Below are 22426 nucleotides of genomic sequence, written 5' to 3' on the forward strand. Positions count from 1 at the left end.
TAACAAGGCTGTTGATGGCCTGGCAGGGCATTTGCTAGCCTGTGGCCTTTTCCTCACTTAAAACAGGGACCCAACAGCTTTTGGAAGTCAGCGAATGCCCACACTTGGCAATTTTGTTTTCGGTTTTTTAATCTTTTCCCTGGCACACCTTAAATATCACAGATTGCTCTTTTGCCTGTGGGGTCAGGAGCCTTGCTCTCCAGATGTTTAAGTTTTAGTTGGGGAGGTCTGGGGAACAAGAGGCAGATTTTACTCCAAGTGTCCTGATTTTTTTTTTTCCTTTCTGATCGTTTGCTGGCTTAAGGACAGCTTTTGGAAGATCTGCCAGGAGGCAGACTATAAGTTGATTTTTGGCTTAAGAGCCATCCTGACTACTGTAAACTTATTTGTATGGATCTTAGCCGTTACCAGACCCATCTGTGCTTCTCAAGGCAGTTTGAGAATGAGTGGGTGGAGTTAAGGTGAGTTAGGGCGACAGTCCGTAGAAGCCGCCCAAGCCCGCCCATTTGAGCCCGCCCACAGCCAGCGGAAGTCAGACAGAAAAGGCTGCACGTGGCAGAGGCAGAAATGGGGAGAGAGAAGGGTTCAGAGCTTTAGCAGAAAGCTTGGGGATAAAGTAACTCTTTTATTTGCCCGTTCACTGGCAGAAGTTCCCGCGAAGCTGTTATGCGGCCAGATTTACTGGTGCCCGCCCCTATCCGCCAGTGTAAGTGATAAATGTATCCACCCCTTTGTCCCATGGCTGTAGCCGAGAGAATCCTTACAAAGATTACTCTGGTTTGGAAAACAGAGATCAGATCCTTCTCTTGCAGTTATAAACCTCTCATTTCTTCTCCAGAGCCCGTCGGCATTGTCCTTAGATATGAGGAAAACCTGACTGAGAACGGAGTTTATCTCAGGAGACCTTCTAGGCAATTGCATGGGGTCTTTCACATGTACCCCATGCGATCGCCTAGTTTCTGTTCTTGGTTCCATTACCTGAATAGAAACTAGTGAACTAGGGGGTTGGGGATTTAGCTAAGTGGTAGAGCGCTCCCTAGCAAGCCCAAGGCCCTGGGTGCGGTCCTCAGCTCTGAAAACAAAAACAAAAACAAAAACAAAAACAAAAACAAAACAAAAAAACTAGTGAACTACTTCTAGTGGTGGCTGTGCGAATTCAGAGCTATCTGTCTCTTTTTTAAAAATAAGACTGCCGGAGCTGGAGAGATGGCTCAGAGGTTAAGAGCACCGACTGCTCTTCCAGAGGTCCTGAGTTCAATTCCCAGCAACCACATGGTGGCTCACAACCATCTGTAATGAGATCTGGCACCCCTCTTCTGTATACATAATAAATAAATCTTTAAAAAAAATAATTTAAAAAAAAATAAGACTGCCTGGCATAGTAAAAATATGCTATCATTCAGGTGTTTATGATAGCAGAAATCTGTAAACTTATGTCCACCAAAGAACTGATTAACTCAAACTAAGAGATTAGGAGTCCTGAAACTTGTGTATGGGGACGCCTGATGTCAGCCTCTAGACTTCATAAACACACATGTACCTGCATGCACATATTCTAATGTAATGTCTCTCTGTAAGACCCCTACTCTATTCTCCAGAGAGGAAAAAGCTTAGGCAAGGATATCTTAATGTAGACAGGCCCAGACCAGTTTTAAGTTCCCAGATGGTGATATCAGCCCCAGGACCTCGAAAATACACAGTCAGGATGTTTGACCATCTGGTGGGAACTGTTTGACCACGAAATGCCCCAACTCCGGAGACAGCTCGTAAAAGTCCAGCTGAACAGACGAAAAATAAAGATAACATATAGGCCTGGCAAAATGGAACCAATACTAATTAGGGGAGAAGGGAGGCAGGAGGGACTGTGGGAAATTGTGGGGTTTGCCTCTAAAAGCTAGCCTCACAGAGAAAGAGGAACTCCTCCCTGCCTCGGTGTGAAGGGTGCTAATGAACGAGTCCCTGTATGGCTTGTATCGCGCTTACAATAAACCTTGGTGTTATATTCTGGACACCCTCTGTCTTCAGTGGTCTCTCTGGGGGTCGTGATCTGGGCAGAACATTTGGGGGCTCCTGAATCGGACCCTAAGAGAGACCCTAACTAAATTAGCCTTGGAGACTGGCGGTGATTGGGTCACTCTCCTCCCCTATGCTTTGTGCCCAGTAAGGAACTCCCCCTATCAACTGGGATTAACCCCTTTTGAGATCATGTATGGGCAGCCACCCCCTCTCATACCTAGCTTGCAAAAAGAGCTGGTGATGCAGACGGAGGATGTGGACCTCATTAAGAGTTTAAAACTTTTGTCCCAAATACAAGTGGACATATGGCCCCAATTACGGGCCATCTATTCATCCTCCTCTTCTCCCAAGCCCCATAGCTATCAGCCCGGGGACTGGGTCCTGATCCGCAGACACCAGTGTAGGACCTTGGAGCCAAGATGGAAAGAGCCCTACGTGTTGTTATTCTGACCACACCCACCGCTCTCCAGGTGGACCGCATTGCAGCCTGGATCCACCACTCCCACGCCCGACTGGCAGACCCGTTCGGCCTGGACGAGACCGGGGAGGCTTCAGGACACCCCTCCAACCCGCTGAAGCTCGAGCTCCAACGCGGAAGAAAATGAAGCCCATCCTGCTTCTGCTGCTCCTGCTCGTGAAAGCTTCCCACGGGGCAGGTCACTCCAACAACCCTCACGTGCCATGGAACCAGACCTAGCTGGTAGTCAACGCGGAAACTGGCCTCATTGCTAATTCCAGCTCCTCGATCGGAGAACCTAAGGACACCTGGTTCCCGGACTTGTATGTCGACCTTTGTGATGTGGTAGGAGAGGCGTGGGACCCATCAGACCAGGAACCTTTCCGCGGGTACGGGTGTGCTTCTCTTGGCCAGAGAAAGAGAACTAGGGAGCAACATTTTTATGTATGCCCTGGACATTCCCGCAGCTGGGACCAAGTTAAAAAATGTGGGGGCCCAGGGTCAGCCTATTGTGCCGCATGGGATTGCGTAAGCACAGGGTATATTTGGTGGGAGGCCCCAATAAAAACTGATTCGATTACTGTGGGCCGGGGGTTCAGAAGTATGCTAGGAACAGGGAAATGTCAACAAAATAGCAGATGGGTAGATTGTGGCCCTTGTTATGATAAGGAGCGCTTCCCCAATCACCCATGGGCAACCCCTGGAGGGCGCTGCAACTCCCTGATGATTAGGTTTACTGAAAAAGGAAAAAAGGCCGACTGGACCACTGGAAAAACGTGGGGGCTGCGGCTATACCGTTCTGGGTATGACCCTGAACTTACTTCACCATCCGGCGCACTGTGCCCCCAGTAAAAACCTCAGTGGGGCCCAACATAGTACTGAACCCCCAACCAAAGCGCATTGTGCTCAGGGACACAGCACTGCCACTGAGTCTGACCATACCACCATTAAGCCCAGCCACATAGGCTCCCCGCTGTTCTCCCAGTTCCAAAAATCGTTTTTGCTTCTTAACGCCACTAGGCCCAATTTAACCGCCTCTTGCTGGCTCTGCTATGATACACAACCCCCCCTTCTATGAGGGAGTAGAGGTAACGGGCAAGTGTAGTGTCACCACTGACCCTCAACAGTGCCGCTGGAAAACCAAGGCCTCCCTAACACTCCAACAGATGGAGGGGGCCAAGGCTTATGCATAGGACAAGTCCCACAGGACTATCAGGTCCACTGCAATCGTACTCAGCCACTTGGGAACCAGGCTGGCTACCTGTTGCCCTTGAACGACACCTGGTGGGCGTGTTCCTCTGGGCTGACTCCACCTGCACACATCATGGTCCTTAATAAGACCCAGGGGTTTTGTATATTAGTCAGACTTGTGCCCCGACTGATGGATCACACTGAGGAAGACCTGCCTGACCTAATTGAGCCTATCAGCCCCAGCCGCTATAAGAGAGAACCAGTTACAGCCCTCACTGTATCTGTGCTACTGGGGGCTAGTTTAGCGGGACTGGGGACCGGGGCTGCATCCCTGATCACTCAACAGCAGCATTACTCCAGCCTCTGCCTTTCCATCGATGAAGACGTAGAGAAACTAGAAAACTCCATCTCACACCTCCAGGACTCCTTATCCTCCCTGGCAGAGGTGGTCATGCAAAACAGGAGAGGGCTAGATCTTATTTTCCTGAAGGACAAAGGGTTTTATGTGCCGCCCTAGGTGAGGAATGTTGTTTCTATGTAGACCACTCAGGAGTGGTAAAAGAATCAATGGCCAGAGTACGAGAAGGGCTGGCAAAACGAAGAAGAGAACACGAAGCAACCAAAGCTGGTTCTGGAGTTGGTACTCCAAATCCCCCTGGCTTACTACTCTGGTCTCATCCCCCATAGGGCCCGTAATACTCTTCTTTGTGGCCATCACCTTCAGACCTTATGTCATAAATAAACTGCTGCGGTATATGAGGGAACGACTAGGTCCAGCTTATGGTACAGAGAGGTTATACACCAGTAAATACCACCGAATTCCAGTTCTATGCTGACCCTAGGGAAGATGGGAAAGAGTCCCATGAATAGGAGCTAGTTAGGGACCCATGACTGAACCCCATTAGGATCAAAGAAAGGGGGGAATGTGAGGCCTCTGTAAGACCCCTACTCTATTCTCCAGAGAGGAAAAAGCTTAGGCAAGGATATCTTAATATTCTGGACACCCTCTGTCGTCGGTGGTCTTTCTGGGGGTCGTGATCTGGGCAGAACACTGTAAATACATATGCATATATGTCACACACAAATCTTTTAACAAATGCGGCCTGTATACTTTGTCTTTTGTGGGGTGCTGATGATTGTATGTAGTGGCCCTGTGGTGGTTTGGATGAGAATGGCCCCCAGAAGCTCCTTTATTAGAGTGTTTGGTTCCTCCTTGGTTTGGGAAAGGGTTAGGAGGTGTGGCCTGGTTGGAGGTGTGTCACTGGGGGATGGCTTTAAGGTTTCAAAAGCCCACACCAGGCCCGGTATCTCTCTGCCTCCTGCTTGTGGGTCACATGTGAGCTCTCCCCCAGTGCTCCAGTGCCAGGCCTGCCTGCCTGCTGCCATGCTCCCTGCCGTGATGGTCACAGGCTCACCCTCTGAAACTGTGAGCAAACCTCCTCATCAGAAGCTTTCTTATATAAGTTGCCTTGGTCATGGTGTCTCACAGCGGTGGACCGGTGAGTAAGACAGGCTATGTCCATCTACACATATACCATCGCTGAGCCACACCCCCAGACCAACTGTATAGTTAAGTCATCAAATTTTAAAACCTGAATCTTAAGATGGTAAAATTTATTGAAAAGACAATTGAGAGGTCTGTGTTTTCTTTTTGTCTTGTTTTTTCGAGACAGGGTTTCTCTGTGTAGCCCTGGCTGTCCTGGAACTCACTCTGTAGACCAGGCTGGCTTTGAACTAACAGAGATCCGCCTGTCTCTGCCTCCCGAATGCTGGGATTAAAAGTGTGTGCCACCACTGCCTGGCAAGAGGTCTGTATTTTCTAAAATGACATAATCCTCACATAATAAAAAAATACAGAACAATGTGTACGATGTGTTATTTTGTGTATGTGTGTGCACATAAGAGCCAGAGGACGACCTTGGACATTCCTTAGGCACCATAGCCTGGAACTCATGAAGTGGGCTCGGCTGGCCAGAGAGCCCCAGGGAGCCACCAGTCTCTGCCTCTCGAGCACTAGGATTACATGGAAATGCCACCACACCAGCTTTTTAAAAATGTGGGTTCTGGCCGGGCGGTGGTGGCGCACGCCTTTAATCCCAGCACTCGGGAGGCAGAGCCAGGTGGATCTCTGTGAGTTCGAGGCCAGCCTGGGCTACCAAGTGAGTTCCAGGAGAGGCGCAAAGCTACACAGAGAAACCCTGTCTCGAAAAACCAAAAAAAAAAAAAAAAAAAAAAAAAAAATGTGGGTTCTGGGAATCAAATTCTTGTCCTTGCAAACACTTTACTGATAGCCATTTCCTCAGCCCTATTACTGTGTGTGTGTGTGTGTGTGTGTGTGAGAGAGAGAGAGAGAGAGAGAGAGAGACAGAGAGAGACAGAGACAGAGAGAGAGAGAGAGAGACAAGGTTTCTCTGTGTAGCCCTGCCATCCTGGAACTCACTCTGTAGACCAGGCTGGCCTCAAACCCAGAGGTCCACCTGCCTCTGCCTCCTGAGTGCTGTGATTAAAGGTGTGCACCACGCTAACCACCACAATTAAAAAAAAAAATATATACACGGGCTGGGCGGCGGCGGCGCACGCCTTTAATCCCAGCACTAGGGAGGCAGAGCCAGGCGGATCTCTGTGAGTTCGAGGCCAGCTTGGGCTACCAAGTGAGTTCCAGGAAAGGCGCAAAACTACACAGAGAAACCCTGTCTCGAAAAACCAAAAAAAAAAAAAAAAAAAATACACACACACACACACACACACACACACACACACACACGTAATATAGGCATAAAGTATCTGCAAGGATATACAGGAAGCCAGTAACATTATTTCCTAAAGGGAAGTGACCTGGGCTAAAAGGCCAGTGTAACATTTTGTACCAAATGAGTTCTGTATACAGAACAGGTCTTGTCTGATGTGTCCAGGGGGGCTCCAGCAATAGGCCTGATTAGGGGTGTCAAGGGCCTGAAGAAATGGCACACACAGAAGAGCTGGTGGACTATCAGCCTGTGCACTAATCAGTGGACTGGACCCTGGGATGGAGAAACCTCGGGACCCTGTAGCGCAGCTTGTTGTTAGGCGGGTTATTGCACACAGCTGAACAAGGAGTTGGAGTTACTACACACAGATAACAAGGAGGCGGGGTTTATGGTATATGCTGGATCAAGGAGGCTGGTTTAGCTAATCTCTTAAGAGCTCTCTAGGCCATAAACGCCCAGGGAAGGAAGTTATGTGGGACATTTTCTGCACACAGTCAACATTCACAATCACCACAAGGCTTTCATCCCTCTTGGCCTCACCCTGGGGAGACGGCTTTCCTATGGTCTGAGGCTATGGAGCCCAGGACAAGGCTGTGTCCGTATCAGTGGTGTACAGACTCCATTCACCTGGATCTTCCTCGGCTCCCCACAATTACCAGTCCACATTTTATGTATGTGTGTGGGTGCCCTTGGCACATACATGTGAAGTCCAAAGTTGTCTTCCTTGGTCACTGTTTAACTGAAGTAGCCTCTTGCCGATTCCGGCTGGTCTAGTCAGTCGGCCTGTCCCGGGGACTGTCTCTGCCCCAGTGCTGTTGACCGGCAGGACTCCAGGCCTCCCCCCTGCACAGTGAGCACTTTATCACTGAGCCATCTCCCCAGCCGCATGTGAGTGCACACGCCACAGTGTGCATGTGGGAATCTGACGACAGTCTGAGTTGGTTCTCTCCTTTTCATGTGAGTCTCAGACATTAAACTCATGTCCTCAGCCATGGTGACAAGTTTTTCATTTAGTCAGCCATTTTATCAGCCCCCTCTAATTTTATAAATAAAAAAGCAATACTCTGTATCTTTAGTTTTCCATTTTTATTTTAAGAGATCACCTACATTTTAGTAAATTTAAAAAATATGTCCCCATTGACCAGATTTATTGTCCACTGAATTTGATGACAATTTTTAGGTTCAATCCTTAATAAAATAATTTATATTAGTATTTGGGATTGTTGGTGAGCTTTCTCATGGAGAAAAAGAAATCCAGGCAGCACCTAGAGCTGCAACATAGTCTTCTTCTGCTGATCCCTGGGCATTTCTGTTAGGTGGACTGAGTGATATCAACAGGGGCGGCTATACTGTGGCCAGGCTTTTTTTTCTTTTGAGACAGAGTCTTCCTACACAGCCCTGGCTGGCCTAGAACTCACTATGTAGACCAGCTTCTGCCTCCCAAGATCTAGGATTAAAGGTGTGCACCAACCACGCCTGGCTGGCCAGTCTCTAATTCAAGGGTTATGATCTTTGACCCACTGCTCAATCCATTTGGAGATTTGGTTGATGTTATCCTCCAGCTGCTCGGGTTCATTACTGGGCAGCTGATGCACAATTTCTTCTCGGTAAGAGGCTCTGGCTTCCTCATAGAGAACTTGGAAAATCTCACACTGAATGTTGTCTTGTAGCTTCTTCTCGCTGTAACCCCTGGAAGCAGAGAGGTGAAGCCAACAGAACAGTATTAACTATATATAGCTTTGGGAACAAGCTGGAAACTGGACACGTTGTGAATACATCAGAAATTACACAAAACACGTCTCATGCTCTCTTTGCCTAGAGAAAACAGACTAGCCACTGTATGACAGACTTCTTGGACATGAGGGCTAAACCAAGAATTATGAGACTAACATTTGGGTTTATCTGAATCCCTTGCTAATTTATTAGCTGCTCAAATAATTACCAATCAATTGGCCAACCAACAAGGACCTACCCCAAACCAGATTCTTGGCTAAGAGACAAATAAAAGGATCCATAGCAAGAATTTATGATAAGACAGATAGATAGTAAACACAGAGGAAAACATGGACTACCATACTAGGCTAATTCATCATAAAAATGTTATCTGTATTTTACCAATCCCAAAGGTAATAAAAGTAATTTATATAATATTTAGGCAGTATGTAAATTAACCAACTAAGCCAGTTAAAAAGCTAAGGGGCCAGAGGACCACTACATGGCATCATGCCCTCCACTGCTGAAAAGCAACCAAGGTCATTCGGAGCCTTTGATAGCAATAAAAGAGATTTGATGATAGCAGCTGGAGAACCAGCCCAACTCCATTTTGTTCCTGGAAGCCATTTGAACCTGTAGCTAAGTTAAGTATTTGTTTACTTTAATTTGAGTTTCTGTTTCTCAGAGCTGGGCTGCGCCCCACCCCCAATCATAAAACAGTTTTGTAACAACTGCTCCAGGAAGGTTTCCCTTAGCTGCTTTGTAAAATCCTAACTGCCTGTTCTCACTTCTGTAACCACATTTGCAGTTTTGCCCTACACAGGAGTATGGGAAATTGGCTTGATGGTCTCATGAACCCCACCTTGATGTGTACATGAATCAAGCTTGCTTTAATCTGGCCATAATTTGGGTCAGTGGTCTTTATTGGAGTCTGTAGGATTAACAGTGTCTCCTTAACATCCAAACTTCAGGAATCAGTGATCTTTGAAGATGTGGCCATGAACTCTACTAAACAGGAATGGGCCACTTTAGCAGAAGACCTTGTACAGGGAAGGGCTATGATGCTGGAGATGTCATGTACAAGTGACTTTTCTGAAGCCATCCACTTGTGAGCCAGCTCAGCTGGAGCAAAAAGAGTCAGGATTCTAGCAGTCCCAGGGAACCTTAAGCAGTGGAGGCTGGAAAGCAGACTTCACAGGGTGTATCCCAGAACTAAGAAAATACAGGCTGGAGAGATGGCGCAGTGGTCAAGAGCACTCCTTGCTCTTGCAGAAGACACAGGTTCAGAGGTCTGACCTCTATGGGCTCCTTCGTGAACGTGGTGCATACACGCATACACACACACACACACACACACACACACACACACACACACACATTAAATATTAAAAATAAAGCCAAAAAACAAACAAAAAAGAAAAAAAGTTCAGTTGAGACATTCTGTCACTCAGAATACTTTACCTGTGTTTTACAAACGTCTTCGGTTCAGAATAACCATCATACAGGTTTACTTTATAGAGAACAAATAAAGCAGCTACTTTTCAAACACAAAGTCTTCTCATGGTAGTGTCAGCCAACCTCATGAACCTGACTGAATACAAGTTTATTTGCTTTGAGAACAAAATAAGAATCCCAGCACTCAGGAGGCAGAGGCAGGGGGATCTCTATAAGTTCGAGGCCAGCCTGGTCTATAAAGTGAACAGCCAGGGCTGTTACACAAAGAAACCCTGTCTAAAAAAAACAGCACCAAACAAAAGCAGAATCACTTTTTTCTTTTCCTTACCTTGTTTCAAGTCTTTTGTACAGTATACTGTTATCTGTTCTCAACACAAACACTATATGAAACCAGCGTTCTGGAAAGAAATCACAGCCATGGTAATCAACAATAACACCACCTTCTCTCATCTGATTCTCTAACTCATCAACGACCTGCAATAAACACACAACAAATAAAAAGGACGAATGGCCCTAAGAAAACAGCAATGAACTTTCCCAAGAAGTTCAACAGATGCATACTCCTCTGTTCAGTCAATACTTACCCTATCTTCATCTAAAATCGGACAACTGTATTCTTCATCGTAGCCATCATATAACTGCCCTACGAGAGATTTACATCAGCTTGTTAATATGTCCCAAGCAGCTTTCACTGATTTTCAGTTAATTTTAGATTTGAGGAAACACATCATTGATTCGTTCAGATGCAAGAGAGGGCACCGTTCCAACAGCTGAGACACGTACAATAGCTACGACATGGTCGCAGACATAGAAAGCAATGCTGACAAACCAGAAACTTATCTAGAAGGAAACCTGGGTTTGTTTGCTTTGTGCTCTTGAGTCAGGGTCTCACCATGCAGCCCACCTTGACCTTGAACTAGGAATCATCTGATTTCAACCTCTAGGATTACAGGCATGTACCACCATGCCCAGCACTAGCTGCTCTACTCTTCTAATGGGTCCTGAGTTCAAATCCCAGCAACCACATGGTGGCTTACAACCATCTATAATGAGGTCCAATGACCGCTTCTGGTGTGTAGACAAAGCATTTGGATACATAAAATACACAAACAAAAATTAAGATTTTATTTTTAATTATGTGTGTGTCTGTAAGTGCAGATTCCTGAGGAGGCCAGAAGTGTGGAACCCATGAAACCTGTGTTACAGGATGCTGGCTGTACACCACAAGGTAAGTGCCAGGAACTGAACTCTGCTCCTCCACAAGAGCAGAATGCTCTTTTTTTTTTTTTCTTTTTTTCTTTTTTGGTTTTTCGAGACAGGGTTTCTCTGTGTAGCTTTGCACCTTTCCTGGAACTCACTTGGTAGCCCAGGCTGGCCTCTAACCAGAGATCTTCCTGCCTCTGCCTCTCAAGTACTGGGATTAAAGGCGTGCACTGCCACCACCACCAGCAGCTATAATTTTTTTTTAATAAAAGGTTTACTTTCTACGACTCCTCCCCTCTAAGACAGGGTCGCACTATATATATCTGGCTGGCCTTGAACTCACAGAAATCCATCTGCCTTCCACCTCACCAAAGTTGGAATTAAAGGCCTTAGCCACCACACCTGGCTACAAGATTTATTTTTAATTATGTGTACACCTGTGTCTAGTTATGTGCCTGAGTGCGGGTGCCCGCAGAGGCCAGGGCCACTGGATCTCCACAGAACTGGAGTCACAGACCGTTGTGAACCACCCAATGTGCTGCTCTGAACTTGGGTTCTTTGTAAAAGCAGTGTGCATTCTTAATGTCCAGGCTATCTTTCCAGCCTTTATCTGAAAATTTCAAACATCAAAGTTGAAATAACTTTAAAGAGGGGGAGGGGACAGCCAATATCAGAGTTTGTGAGGCTATTAGTGGAAGAAATAACATTTTGTTTTGTTTTTGATTGGTAGGAAAAGAGAATACATGGACTGACACTCTCACACACAGTAAGATTGGGCTCCAATCCCAGCATGCTGGAGGTAGAGGTGGGTAGATCTCTGTGAATTCGAGGCCAGCCCAGTCTACATAGTGAGTTCCAGGACATCCGGGACTACGTAGAGAGACCCTGCCTCAAAAAAAAAAAAAAAAAAAACAATTAAAAAAAAAAAAAAAAAAACCAAACAAGCCAAACTAAACTAAGATTGGGTTCCAGATTAAGGTCAAGAATATAAACTTGCTGCTGAGGTGGCACACACCTTTAATCCCAGCACTTGGGAGGTAGAGGCAGGTGAATCTCTGAGTTTGAGGCCAGCCTGGTCGACAAAGCAGGTTCTAGGACAGCTAGAGCTACACAGAGAAACCTTGTCTCAAAAAACAAAAAACAAAAAGAATGTAAACTTACTCTAAGCAATCTCAGGTTCTTGCTTCAGGCAGGGAATCCCCCTTCCCTGATCTCACATTTTCATAAGGACTGGGGAAGAGGAGTTGATATCTTTATTTCTCAGAATCTCCAAAAGCCATTCCTCTCAAAAAACTAGATAGTCTTGGACTTGTGGCTGCAGCTTAGTGGTAGAGCACTTACTTAACATTCACAAGGCCCTGAGTTCAATCTCTGTTTTATTTTAAAAGTCAGAGGCTTGAGAGATGGCTCATCAGTTAAAGGCACTTGCTGGTCTTTCAGAAGACCTGGTTTCAGTTCCCAGAGCTCACATGGTGACTCACAACTGTCTGTAATGCTGGTTGCCAGGGTTCTGACGCCCTCTTCTGGCCTCTGTGGGCACCAGACATACCCATGGTACACATACATACATATAGGCAAAAAACTTATAGACATAAAACTGGAAAGAAAAAAAAAACTGAGTGGGAATAACTTAGTTGGCAGAGGGCTTGCCTATCACACAGGAAGCCCTGGGTTTGAGTGCCAGCAATAAATAAACCAGGTGTGGTATCACATGTCTAAAATCCAAGCACTCAGGATAACCAGGAGTTCAAGGTCATTCTTGGCTAACAGCAAGTTATAGGCCAGCCTGGGACAGAAGAGACCCGGTCTCAAAACAAAACAACCATATGAACTAACCCATAAACCCACACCAAGTGCTGTCAATAAGCTTAAAATAACGAAAGCTGCTGTGAAGACAGGGCATCCTTGACCACGTAGACAAGCATCCAAGGTCACGGGCTGCGGCAGCAAAGGGATGGATGTCATACTTAGGAACTACTTAATTCCTGTTCCCTAGGCAGCGGTCACCTTTCTCCTCACTGTGACAAAATCCCCCCCAGCAGGAGCAAAGGTCACGCTTTCAGGAGATGTCAGCCCTCATGGCAGAGAAGGTATGACAGAGCTGCTCCAGGCCGAGGTGGTGGGAGTCTGCAGCTGCCACTGTTTGACATGGTGACCGAACAGGAAGTAGAGGGGAGACAATAACCACCAGGGATAGCCCCTGTACCTCTGCCAGCCAGGCCATACCTCCTGAAAGTTTCATAAACCCCAGTGTCACCATGGGGCTGAAGAGAAGGCATTGTGGTTAAGAATGTCCTTCTGCAGAGGACCAGAATTGTTTCCAGCATCTACATGGGGCAGCTTCCAACTGCCTGCAACTCCAACTGCAGGGGATCCAATACCTCTGGTCTCTGGGGGTACCTGCACTCACATGTACACACTCACACACATATACACATAATTAAAAATAATGAAAAATAAATCTTTAGTACTGTTTTTGATCTAAAACAGCAGGGTATGGTGACACACACCTTCAATTCCAGCACTCAGGAGGCAGAGACAAGAGGCTCTGAGTTTGAGGCTAGCCTGGTCTATTAGCAAGTTCTAGGCTAGCCAGGGCTACATAGTGAGACCTCGTCTCAAACAAATTCACAAATACGTGAGCCGGTGGGGGACATTTCAGACTCAAATTAGAACAAATGGAATTTAAGAGGCTGAAGTTGAGCAGGAATTAACTTTGCATCGTCTATAAGCACACAAGGATGGTAGATGGTATTCTGTCACAGTCCCCTCTCACTGTAGTTTCCTTACGGAAGCTAACATTCTTAGTCGACTTCTCCTGCTGAAACCCTGACATCCTTTTTCATCTAGTTCATGTTGTACTGCATGGAGACACTGAGCTCTCAGTTCTGATGGTAAGAGTGGACAGTTACCCAAACGAATCCAGGACAATGTTCTCTAGGGTCTCTTAAGCATCTTGCCTATTATCCAAATTAATCACCAAACACTCTTCCATCCCATGTAGTATAGAAGCAATGCTGTTTCATAGTTGTTATTTATTTTTACCTGATTAGTTTTCTGCTATGGCACAAAGCAAGCACCATCCAGAAGAATTGGCAGGGTCAGATACAGTGTATATTTCTAGGATGTGGGTTCTCTAACTTTGGGACTATAAACAAGACAAATTTGATAAGCAGAAACCCTATCTTCCAATTCACTTTACCTCTATCCAAGGCCCTCTCCTGGATTCCAGGGCATCAGGTACACACAATGGTGCAGGCAAAACACCCACAAACATTTTTTTTTTTAAATTTTAAAATTATATGCTTGGCTGGGGCAGTGGTGGTGCACACCTTTAATCCCAGCACTTGGGAGTCAGAGGCAGGTGGGATCTCTATGATTTCTAGGCCAGCCTGGTCTACAAAACAAGTTCCAGGAAAGGCTCCAAAGCTACACAAAGAAACCCTGTCTTGACACCGCCCCCCCACCCCCAATTATACACACACACACACACACACATGCTGTCTAAAATAGATGTACCAAAAAAACCTTTAGAATTAGAAACTTGTTTACTGTGATTTTGTTTTTTGTTTTTGTTTTTCCAGACAAGGTTTCTCTGTGTAGCTTTGGTGCCTGTCCTGGATCTTGCTCTGTAAACCAGGCTGGCCTCAAACTCAGAGATCCGCCTGCCTCTGCTTCCCGAGTGCTGGGATTAAAGGCGTGCATCACCACCGCCTGGAGTTGTGATGATTGTTTTAAAGGTTTTCTTTGAAGATTTATAGGATGTATATGTATGCTTTATCTCTGTGTGTCTGTGAACTACATGCATCCATGGTGTCCAGAGGCCAGAAGAAGGTGATGGATCCCCTGGAAGTGGAGTTACAGTTTGAGCTGTGTGTGGGTATTGGAAATCAAACCTGCATCTCTTGAAGATGAGTCGCTGCTCTTGACTGCTGAGCCATCTCTCTGGCCTCCTTTGATGCGGAAATGAAGGTTTTAATTTTTTATTACTGTGTATGTATATGATATGGTAGGAGAATATGTAGGGAATCAAAGCACATGGGAGCCTTCACACATGTGATTACCTCGGAGCCATCTTCATTCCAAAATAAAGAGTGAGTATGTATGTATGTATGTATCTTTCAAGACAGCGTTTTTCTGTGTAGCTCAGTTCCGTCTGCCTCTGCCTTAATTACTGAGATTAAATGCTCCATCATCACCAGGCTGATGAAGGATATTTTCAATCATGTCAACATATTTTAATGTAACAAGTGTAATATAAACTTTCAAATACTCATTTCCAAAATACTTTTATCACACAGCATGTACTAGTGATTGAAGAGATTAAATAATGACACACTAGTGAATGGAATATATAAAGACAAATACAGTCTCTTCCCCCAAAGAATTTATAATAAACTGGAGATGACAGGTAAAAGTCTGGAAATGGGCTTGTGTTGCTAGGGGAGGCTCAGTAGTGTGTGTGTGTGTGTGTGTGTGTTGCATGCATACGAATGTAGGTGTGTGTGTGTGTACCTTTGCAGCGTTTAGAGCAGGACACTGGGTGCCTTCCTCTATTGCTATTGGCCTTACCAACCCAAGACAGGGCTTCTCACTAAATGAAGCTCACTGTTTGGAATAGGCTGGCTGGCCAGCAAGCTCCCATGATCTAGCTGTCTCCACTCACCATCACTGAGGTTACAGGCACACGCAGCATTGCCCTGCTTTTTACCGTGTGCTTGCAAACTAAGAGCTCTTTCCTACTGAGCTATCTCTCCAGCTCCTAGAGGAAGTACTTTCTAAGCAGAGATTTGAAGTAGTCAGCTGGAGAAACGGTAGAGAGAACTGAGGAGACCATTTTAACCAAAGTAAGCAAGATAATCAAAGACCGAGAGCCTAGGGACCACAGGAGGGAGGGTGAGCCTTTAACAACAATTAGAAAATAGTTTTAAGGGTCTAAGTAAGTTGAAGTCAGATCAAAACAGCCATTAAGACTGCATAAAGAGTTTAGATCAAGGAAAGAAAATCTTAAAGTATATTAGACATGAAATATGGTGATTTACATCTCATTTTAAAAAATCATTGTTTTCTGGGTAAATAGTGAATTGGAGCCAAATCTGGAAGCAGCAGGGATCCTTTATGAAGAGACTTCAGAATTCTTGGTAATCACTGACCACAGCCTGTACTGTACCGAGAGTTGTGACAGTAGAGATGGGTTTTAAAGTTTGCTCCAAATTTCAAAAGAAGAAAATGTATAGTTTAGAACATTAAGAGGAAGCTGATTCTATAGTTGTTCATACACATGATGTTGTTTTGTTTTTCTTTTTTTTTTTTTTTTTTTTTTTTTTTTTTTTTTTTGGTTTTTCAAGACAGGGTTTCTCTGTATAGCTTTGCGCCTTTCCTGGAACTCACTTGGTAGCCCAGGCTGGCCTCGAACTCACAGAGATCCGCCTGCCTCTGCCTCCCAAGTGCTGGGATTAAAGGCGTGCGCCACCACCGCCCGGCATTGTTTTGTTTTTCAAGACAGGGTTTCTCTGTGTAACTCTGACTGTCCCAGAACTTGCTCTGTAGACCAGGCTGGCCTCGAACTCACAGAGATCCACCTGCCTCTGCCTCTCAAGTGCTGGGACTAAAGGTGTGCGCCATCACCGCCCAGCTATTTCTCATCCTTTTCTAACTTCCATGAATAGTATCAAAAGAGAAGTGAGAGATATTAGAGATTGAGATTTCTCACAGGTGAGGCTGGGATCTCAGGTGGTGGATACTTACATGGCATGCACCAACCCTGAGTTTGATCTTCAGCACCAAATAAACCAGTTGTGGGGGTGCACATTTATAATTGCACTAAGGAAGTACAGGCAGAACAGACGATCCTTGGCTATTGACTAAGTACCAGGCCAGCCCAAGCTGCATGAGACCTTGTTCCAAACAAAACAAATCACAAGGGCCAGAGAAATGGCTCAACAAGTAAAGGCACTTGCTACCTCACCATTTGAGTTTGATCCCCAGGGCACACATGGTGGAAGGTGAGAACTGACTCCCGAAAGTCCTGACCTCCATGTGTGCCATGGCAAACTCACACCATTGCAAATATACAAAGTAAGTAATGCTAAAAAAAATTCTAGGCACAGCATCAGTGGCCAGGGAGATGGGAAAGGAGTACTACACAGGTTTTTTGTTTGTTTTTTTTTTTCTCCCAGAGAAACTATGAGAAGTTAAGAGACCAAGAAGGCCTGTGCAGAGTATATGTTTATGTGTGGGAAGTCAGAACCAGGAGGTGGTAAGAAGAATCAAGGATGATTGCAGGGCCTGCTCTTAAATACGCCAATTTGGAAGTTTAGACAGTTATGTATAACAGCTATATTCCTTAGCTCAGGGACATGTACAGCAGGAGCTTGCCAACTCCTGAGTTAAGAGTAAAACCAAGATTCTAACTGTGGAGCGAGTAGCTCTGTGGTACAGTGCATGCTTAGCATGTATGTAAGGACCTGTTCTACATGAAATGAGTTCAATGCCTGGTATTATTCTGCCAGTCCCAGACCTATGTGCACCCTGGAGTTAGCCTTTATCAGGCTAAAGGCTAATAAACTGGGGGTAGGAAAATTAGGAATGCTAATAACATTGAAACAATTGTATATGAAAGAACATCAAGTGGAGAGTTATCTGAGGGAACACTGGATAATATAAGCATTCTTACACTCTCATACTACTGAGCTTAGTTAGGTGAATTCATTTGAGCCAGAGTTAGGGGAAAATTTTTAAACTTTAAGGTAAGGTAGGGGTCTAGAGAGATGGATCAGTGGCTACTCTTCCAGAGGACCCAGGTTCAATTCCCAGCACCCACCTGTGTCCTACAACCATCTGTACCTCCAGTCACAGGGTATCTGAAGCCCTCTTCAGGCCTCCATGGGCACCAGGCACATGTGTGGTGCACTTACATACAAGCAAAACACCCATATACATAAAAAAAATTGGAAAAAAAAATGAGGTAGAAACTGAGAAATGCCAAGAGTTTTAAGTACAACCAAATACGACCAAAGGAATACTATTTAAAAAAAAAAAAAAAGAACTGAGAAAATAGGCCACTGAGATACTTAAATCTAAGCATAAAAATGAAATAAATATAATTTAGTTATATGAAGAAATCTTGACTAAGTAGTCTTTCCAAAGTAGGTGTCATGGTTACATAAATATGAGAAAATACCCTAAAAGTGACTTATACACAAGAGACTCTAAAATAACTATCTGGCCGGGTATGTTGGTACATACCTTTAATCCCAGTACTTGGGAGGCAGAGGCAGGAAGAACTCTGTAAATTCAAAGCCAGCCTAGGCAACATAGTTCCAGGACAGCCTGCTCTACAGAGAGACTGTGCCTCAAAATAATTAAACACCAGAAAACATTAGAAGAAGGTAGCACAGCAGATGTAATATCAAAGGCTGTAACAACTTTAAGATGAGGAGAAAATTGCTTGTGAAAACATAACTGCCGAAGTACCAAAAATCAAATTGATAAATGACAATTTTATTTTTTATGCATAAGGGTTGATGAAAAACCATTACTAGTTCTATTAAAACTGAACATTTCAATTGAAAAGCATAGTATGTGTACTTATTAAATACCATTTTCTAAAATACAGATTTAGAACATCCAACATGCTTGTTTCATTTTAGTACAATGGATTCAAGACCAAGTACACATGTTACATGCATCCAGGCTAGATTACAAATTATCATAGTCATCGTCATCATCGTCATCGTCATCATCGTCATCTTCACGCTTTCTTTTCAGGGCATTTGCTGACTCATTGGCTGTATTTTGTGATACCATATTAGTAGTAATAAGGATGTTTTTGGACCCAATTAATGATGGATTGATCAGAACATTCTGAACTGTTGATGTTGCAGGAATTGAAGCTTTCACGGCAGGGGACTGAGAAGCAGGCATCTGCACTGTAAACCTCTGTCCTGTGAGGGACATTGGAGTGCCTACTTTAGTTGAGACAGACATGGTTTGTGGAGTTGGTGTGCCTAGTGTGGGAGTACTTGGTCTGCTAGAAACTGAACCAACACTTAACCGTGGAACTGTTATTCTTCCTGCAGGAGTAGATGCCTTTTTTTGTAAAGACTTAAGCCTATAGTTTGGGGCAGTTAAACAATATCTATCGGGTGGCAATCTAGGACCTGAATATGGCTTGATCAATGGCAAAGGGGTTTGATTTCTTTGTCTTGCAATATCTAATAAAAAATCTCTCGGGGGAGGAGAAGTGAACGACTGGTCGGCCCGGCACTGGATGGCCAATCGCACATCATCTGCATCAACAGTCGCCTTCTTAGCATGGCTTGAATATATTTTAGCATCATCTAGAATTGTGGTCACATATCGGAAGGCAAACTCCAACATCTGATTTATAACTCTTGGCTCATATTCTGTAATCCCCATATCCTTCAGGATTTGGGCCATCATCTGTGCATCTTTCGGCATGCTCTTGGGAGAAGCCATCTTGCCAGACTCCATGATATCCGGTGATCAGACTTTAGGTCATTTAAAAAAAATAGGGAAATTAGATCAAACCGAAATAGTTACTTTAGCAGCAACTGTTAGGAATTTAAAATTTTCAAATGTGTTAAAATTTTCAAAAATATATTTAAAATGTAAAACACCAATCTTTTTACTTTAAGCATACTTAAACTTCCCTTTGCTTAAAAACAGAGTTCCTTCTCTGAACGTGGAATATAAAAAGATGACACAAATAAATTAAGTAATAAAAGATTAGGGGAAAACAGGGTAAAATCAGTAAAAACACTACTTTAGACTATCTGCAGTGAGCCTGGACATGCAACTATCATGTTAAAGTGACTGATTAAATAACATGATAGAATTAATATCCTACTGCTTGAGTTCACAATAATCTGTCCTTCCTCAGAGATCAATATACTGTCCACACATGTTTAAAAATCACCCACAGCATTTTCCCTCCTCTTCATATTCAGCCCTTTTCTATCCAATCTCCTCACAGAAGCTGTCCCAATTATTATTGTTCACAAACATTGCTAGTTATTTTGGGTTAGGGAAAGGGAAAATGTCCAAAATAACTATGCGATAGTACTAAGCATGCAGTGCTTTTTATTTCTTGCGTCCCCAGCAGAACACGACTTGCTTACTCCCAGGGTCTTCTGCTTCCTGGACCCTCTAGCAACACTTAGTTAACTTTTTTTTTTTTTTTTCTTTTTCGAGACAGGGTTTCTCTGTGTAGCTTTGCGCCTTTCCTGGAACTCGCTTGGTAGCCCAGGCTGGCCTCGAACTCACAGAGATCCTCCTGGCTCTGCCTCCCGAGTGCTGGGATTAAAGGCGTGCGCCACCACCGCCTGGCCCCACTTAGTTAACTTAGTACTGACATGCCACTACCTGACTTAACAACAAGAATCCAACATCACAGAGTCTCTTACCTTCCTGAGCTAAATCCCCCACATTAATGTACTTCAGTCCTGATCTTGATGCAAGTTCTTTGCCTAGTGTGGTTTTTCCAACCCCTGGTGTACCTGTAAAAGAAGCCACAGAAAAATACTGTCAAATACTACTTATCAGATGTCAGGCATGGTCGGCCCCGAAGGTTCCTAACTGATACAAAACTTTTCTTAATTAGCAATCATATATGAATATATACCATGATCTAATAAAAATCCCCCCAGAAAGCCTGGCGTGGTGGTGGTGTATGCCTTTAATCCCAGCACTCAGAGGGCAGAGGCAGATGAATCTGTCAGTTCAAGACCAGCCTGATCTACATGGTGAGTTTCAGACAGCCAAGGATACAGAGAGACCTTGTCTCAAAACCAAACCAAACTAAACCCAACAAAAAACTCTCCAGAAATAACTGGGTGTCAGTCTCTGTATCCTAATTATCAGGGGTAGGATTTCAGCAATGTTGATGCCAATTCTGTCTGCCAACAACATGAAACTAACCAGCATAAAATAAAGCACCTCAAATAAACTACCATCATTTATTGCTTTAATGGAAAAAATTTAAGTAGTATGAGATATCTCATAACGACTACTCACCCCAAACTCTAATTTAAACTTCCCCAGAAGGAACTACTGCAAACTGGTTTCTTACTTAACTTTCTATGTGTTTGTGTCTATCTAAGGGATATAATATACTGCTTGGTATGGATTTAACTATGTGCACACATACACACATTGCATATATCCACACATACAGCGCTGACATCCTATACAGCCCTTTGCTTTTCTCTTTTTTTATTTTATTTTTTTATTTTTTGTTTTTTTCGAGGCAGGGTTTTTCTGTGTAGTTTTGGTGCCTGTCCTGGATCTCTCTCTCTCTGTAGCCCAGGCTGGCTTCGAACTCACAGAGATCCGCCTGCCTCTGCCTCCCGAGTGCTGGGATTAAAGGCGTGCGCCACCACCGCCCGGCTGGCCTTTAACTTCTAATCTTCCTTAGTTTCCTGGGATAACAAACATAAATTACGCTATCCAGTTTATGTAGTCGTGGAGATCCAACCCAGGGATCATACCTACGAACTGAGCTACATCACCAGAGTCTCACTCTGTAGCCTACTGGCTTCAATGTCTTAAAGAAACCCCAAGACACTGTCTGTCCATGCAAATCAGATACCGTAAAACGTTCCTCCTAAGGACTCTTAAAGACTAAAGCCTGCTTATGATTCATTAACTAACAAAAGCTCCGCTTCCACAAACAGCATTCTTAATTTCTTTTTGCACAAAGGAACGGCATCTACACCCATTCAATTTTTGTACGACTGGCCTACGATGCTATCAGATGCTACAACTTAATATTTCCAGCCAAAGCTTCGAAGATCCAGAAGGGCTCCTCCACCCACGGTCAGCTCCAGATCTTAACAGTCCACGGCACGAGCGGCCACTGTCACCACCGAAACCACAACAACAAAGCCTGCTGACACCCACCGAACGAAACTTAACACTTAATCGGTCACGTCTCTTCACCAACATCCAAAACCATCTACCGAAATCTTTTGGGAAGTGTTTCTCAGAAGCCGGGGGAGCGGGGAAGGGGGTGGGGGAAGATAAGGACCCGGAAGGCCCAAGGACGGAGGCACCCACCGTTACCCCATCATCTCTCTCCTATCGGCTAGAACGGCACGGCCATTGAAAAACCCCACGCCCAAGCCCGACCGAGGACCAGCAGCCCGTTGTCCAGGCGAAATACCAGATTCGCAAAGACCCGGGTCCCTGGCGGGGCAGCGGAGCACGACCCGGCGGCCGCTCTCTCCTCCTCCTCCACCTCCTCCTCCTCCTCCTGCTGCTGCTCGCCGCCGCCGCCGCGCGCCCGGCCAACCGACTTCGCCCCCTCCCCCGCAACGGCCGCGAGCGCCGGGTCCTGACGCGACCGCAACACGCCACGCCGCGCGGCCGGAGGCGCCCCGAGGACGAGCCCTCCGCGACCCCCGCTTCCCCGTAACCCGGGGACCTGCCAGCCACTCGGCACCGCCACCCCGGCCCGGTCCGGCCCGGCCCGGCCCCCGCCGCGCGCCCTAACCGGTGAGCAGGATGTTCGGAAGCTTCATAGTCCTCCCTCCCCGGGGCAGCCAGCGCTTCCTCGGCTTCACGCGCCCGCCCGACGCGGAGCTCTCCAGGGAGGAGCCGGAAAGGGCGGGCGGGCGGGCGG

The 22426-nt window shown here is 45.3% G+C and overlaps 2 protein-coding genes across 3 annotated transcripts; both read right to left on the reverse strand.

Annotated features, from left to right (window-relative positions):
• Window positions 1–7478: 7478 nt before the first annotated feature.
• Ak6 (adenylate kinase 6) lies at window positions 7479–22419 on the reverse strand. The gene is made up of 5 exons (XM_059276228.1): window positions 22298–22419; window positions 20211–20303; window positions 10164–10222; window positions 9908–10053; window positions 7479–8100 (listed from the first exon to the last, which is right to left on the reverse strand). The coding sequence occupies exons 1-5, from the start codon at window positions 22323–22325 to the stop codon at window positions 7908–7910; spliced, it is 519 nt and encodes a 172-aa protein (XP_059132211.1). The 5' UTR covers window positions 22326–22419; the 3' UTR covers window positions 7479–7907.
• Taf9 (TATA-box binding protein associated factor 9) lies at window positions 18265–22320 on the reverse strand. 2 transcript variants are annotated; one of them, XM_059276227.1, is made up of 3 exons: window positions 22298–22320; window positions 20211–20303; window positions 18265–19295 (listed from the first exon to the last, which is right to left on the reverse strand). In XM_059276227.1, the coding sequence occupies exon 3, from the start codon at window positions 19276–19278 to the stop codon at window positions 18484–18486; it is 795 nt and encodes a 264-aa protein (XP_059132210.1). In that variant the 5' UTR covers window positions 19279–19295; window positions 20211–20303; window positions 22298–22320; the 3' UTR covers window positions 18265–18483. The 2 variants fall into 2 exon arrangements, with proteins under 2 accessions (XP_059132210.1, XP_059132209.1); XM_059276226.1 differs by lacking the exon at window positions 22298–22320 and adding an exon at window positions 21968–21989.
• Window positions 22420–22426: the final 7 nt, after the last annotated feature.

The sequence above is a fragment of the Peromyscus eremicus genome, chromosome 11 (assembly GCF_949786415.1).
Source record: "Peromyscus eremicus chromosome 11, PerEre_H2_v1, whole genome shotgun sequence".
NCBI lineage: Eukaryota > Metazoa > Chordata > Mammalia > Rodentia > Cricetidae > Peromyscus > Peromyscus eremicus.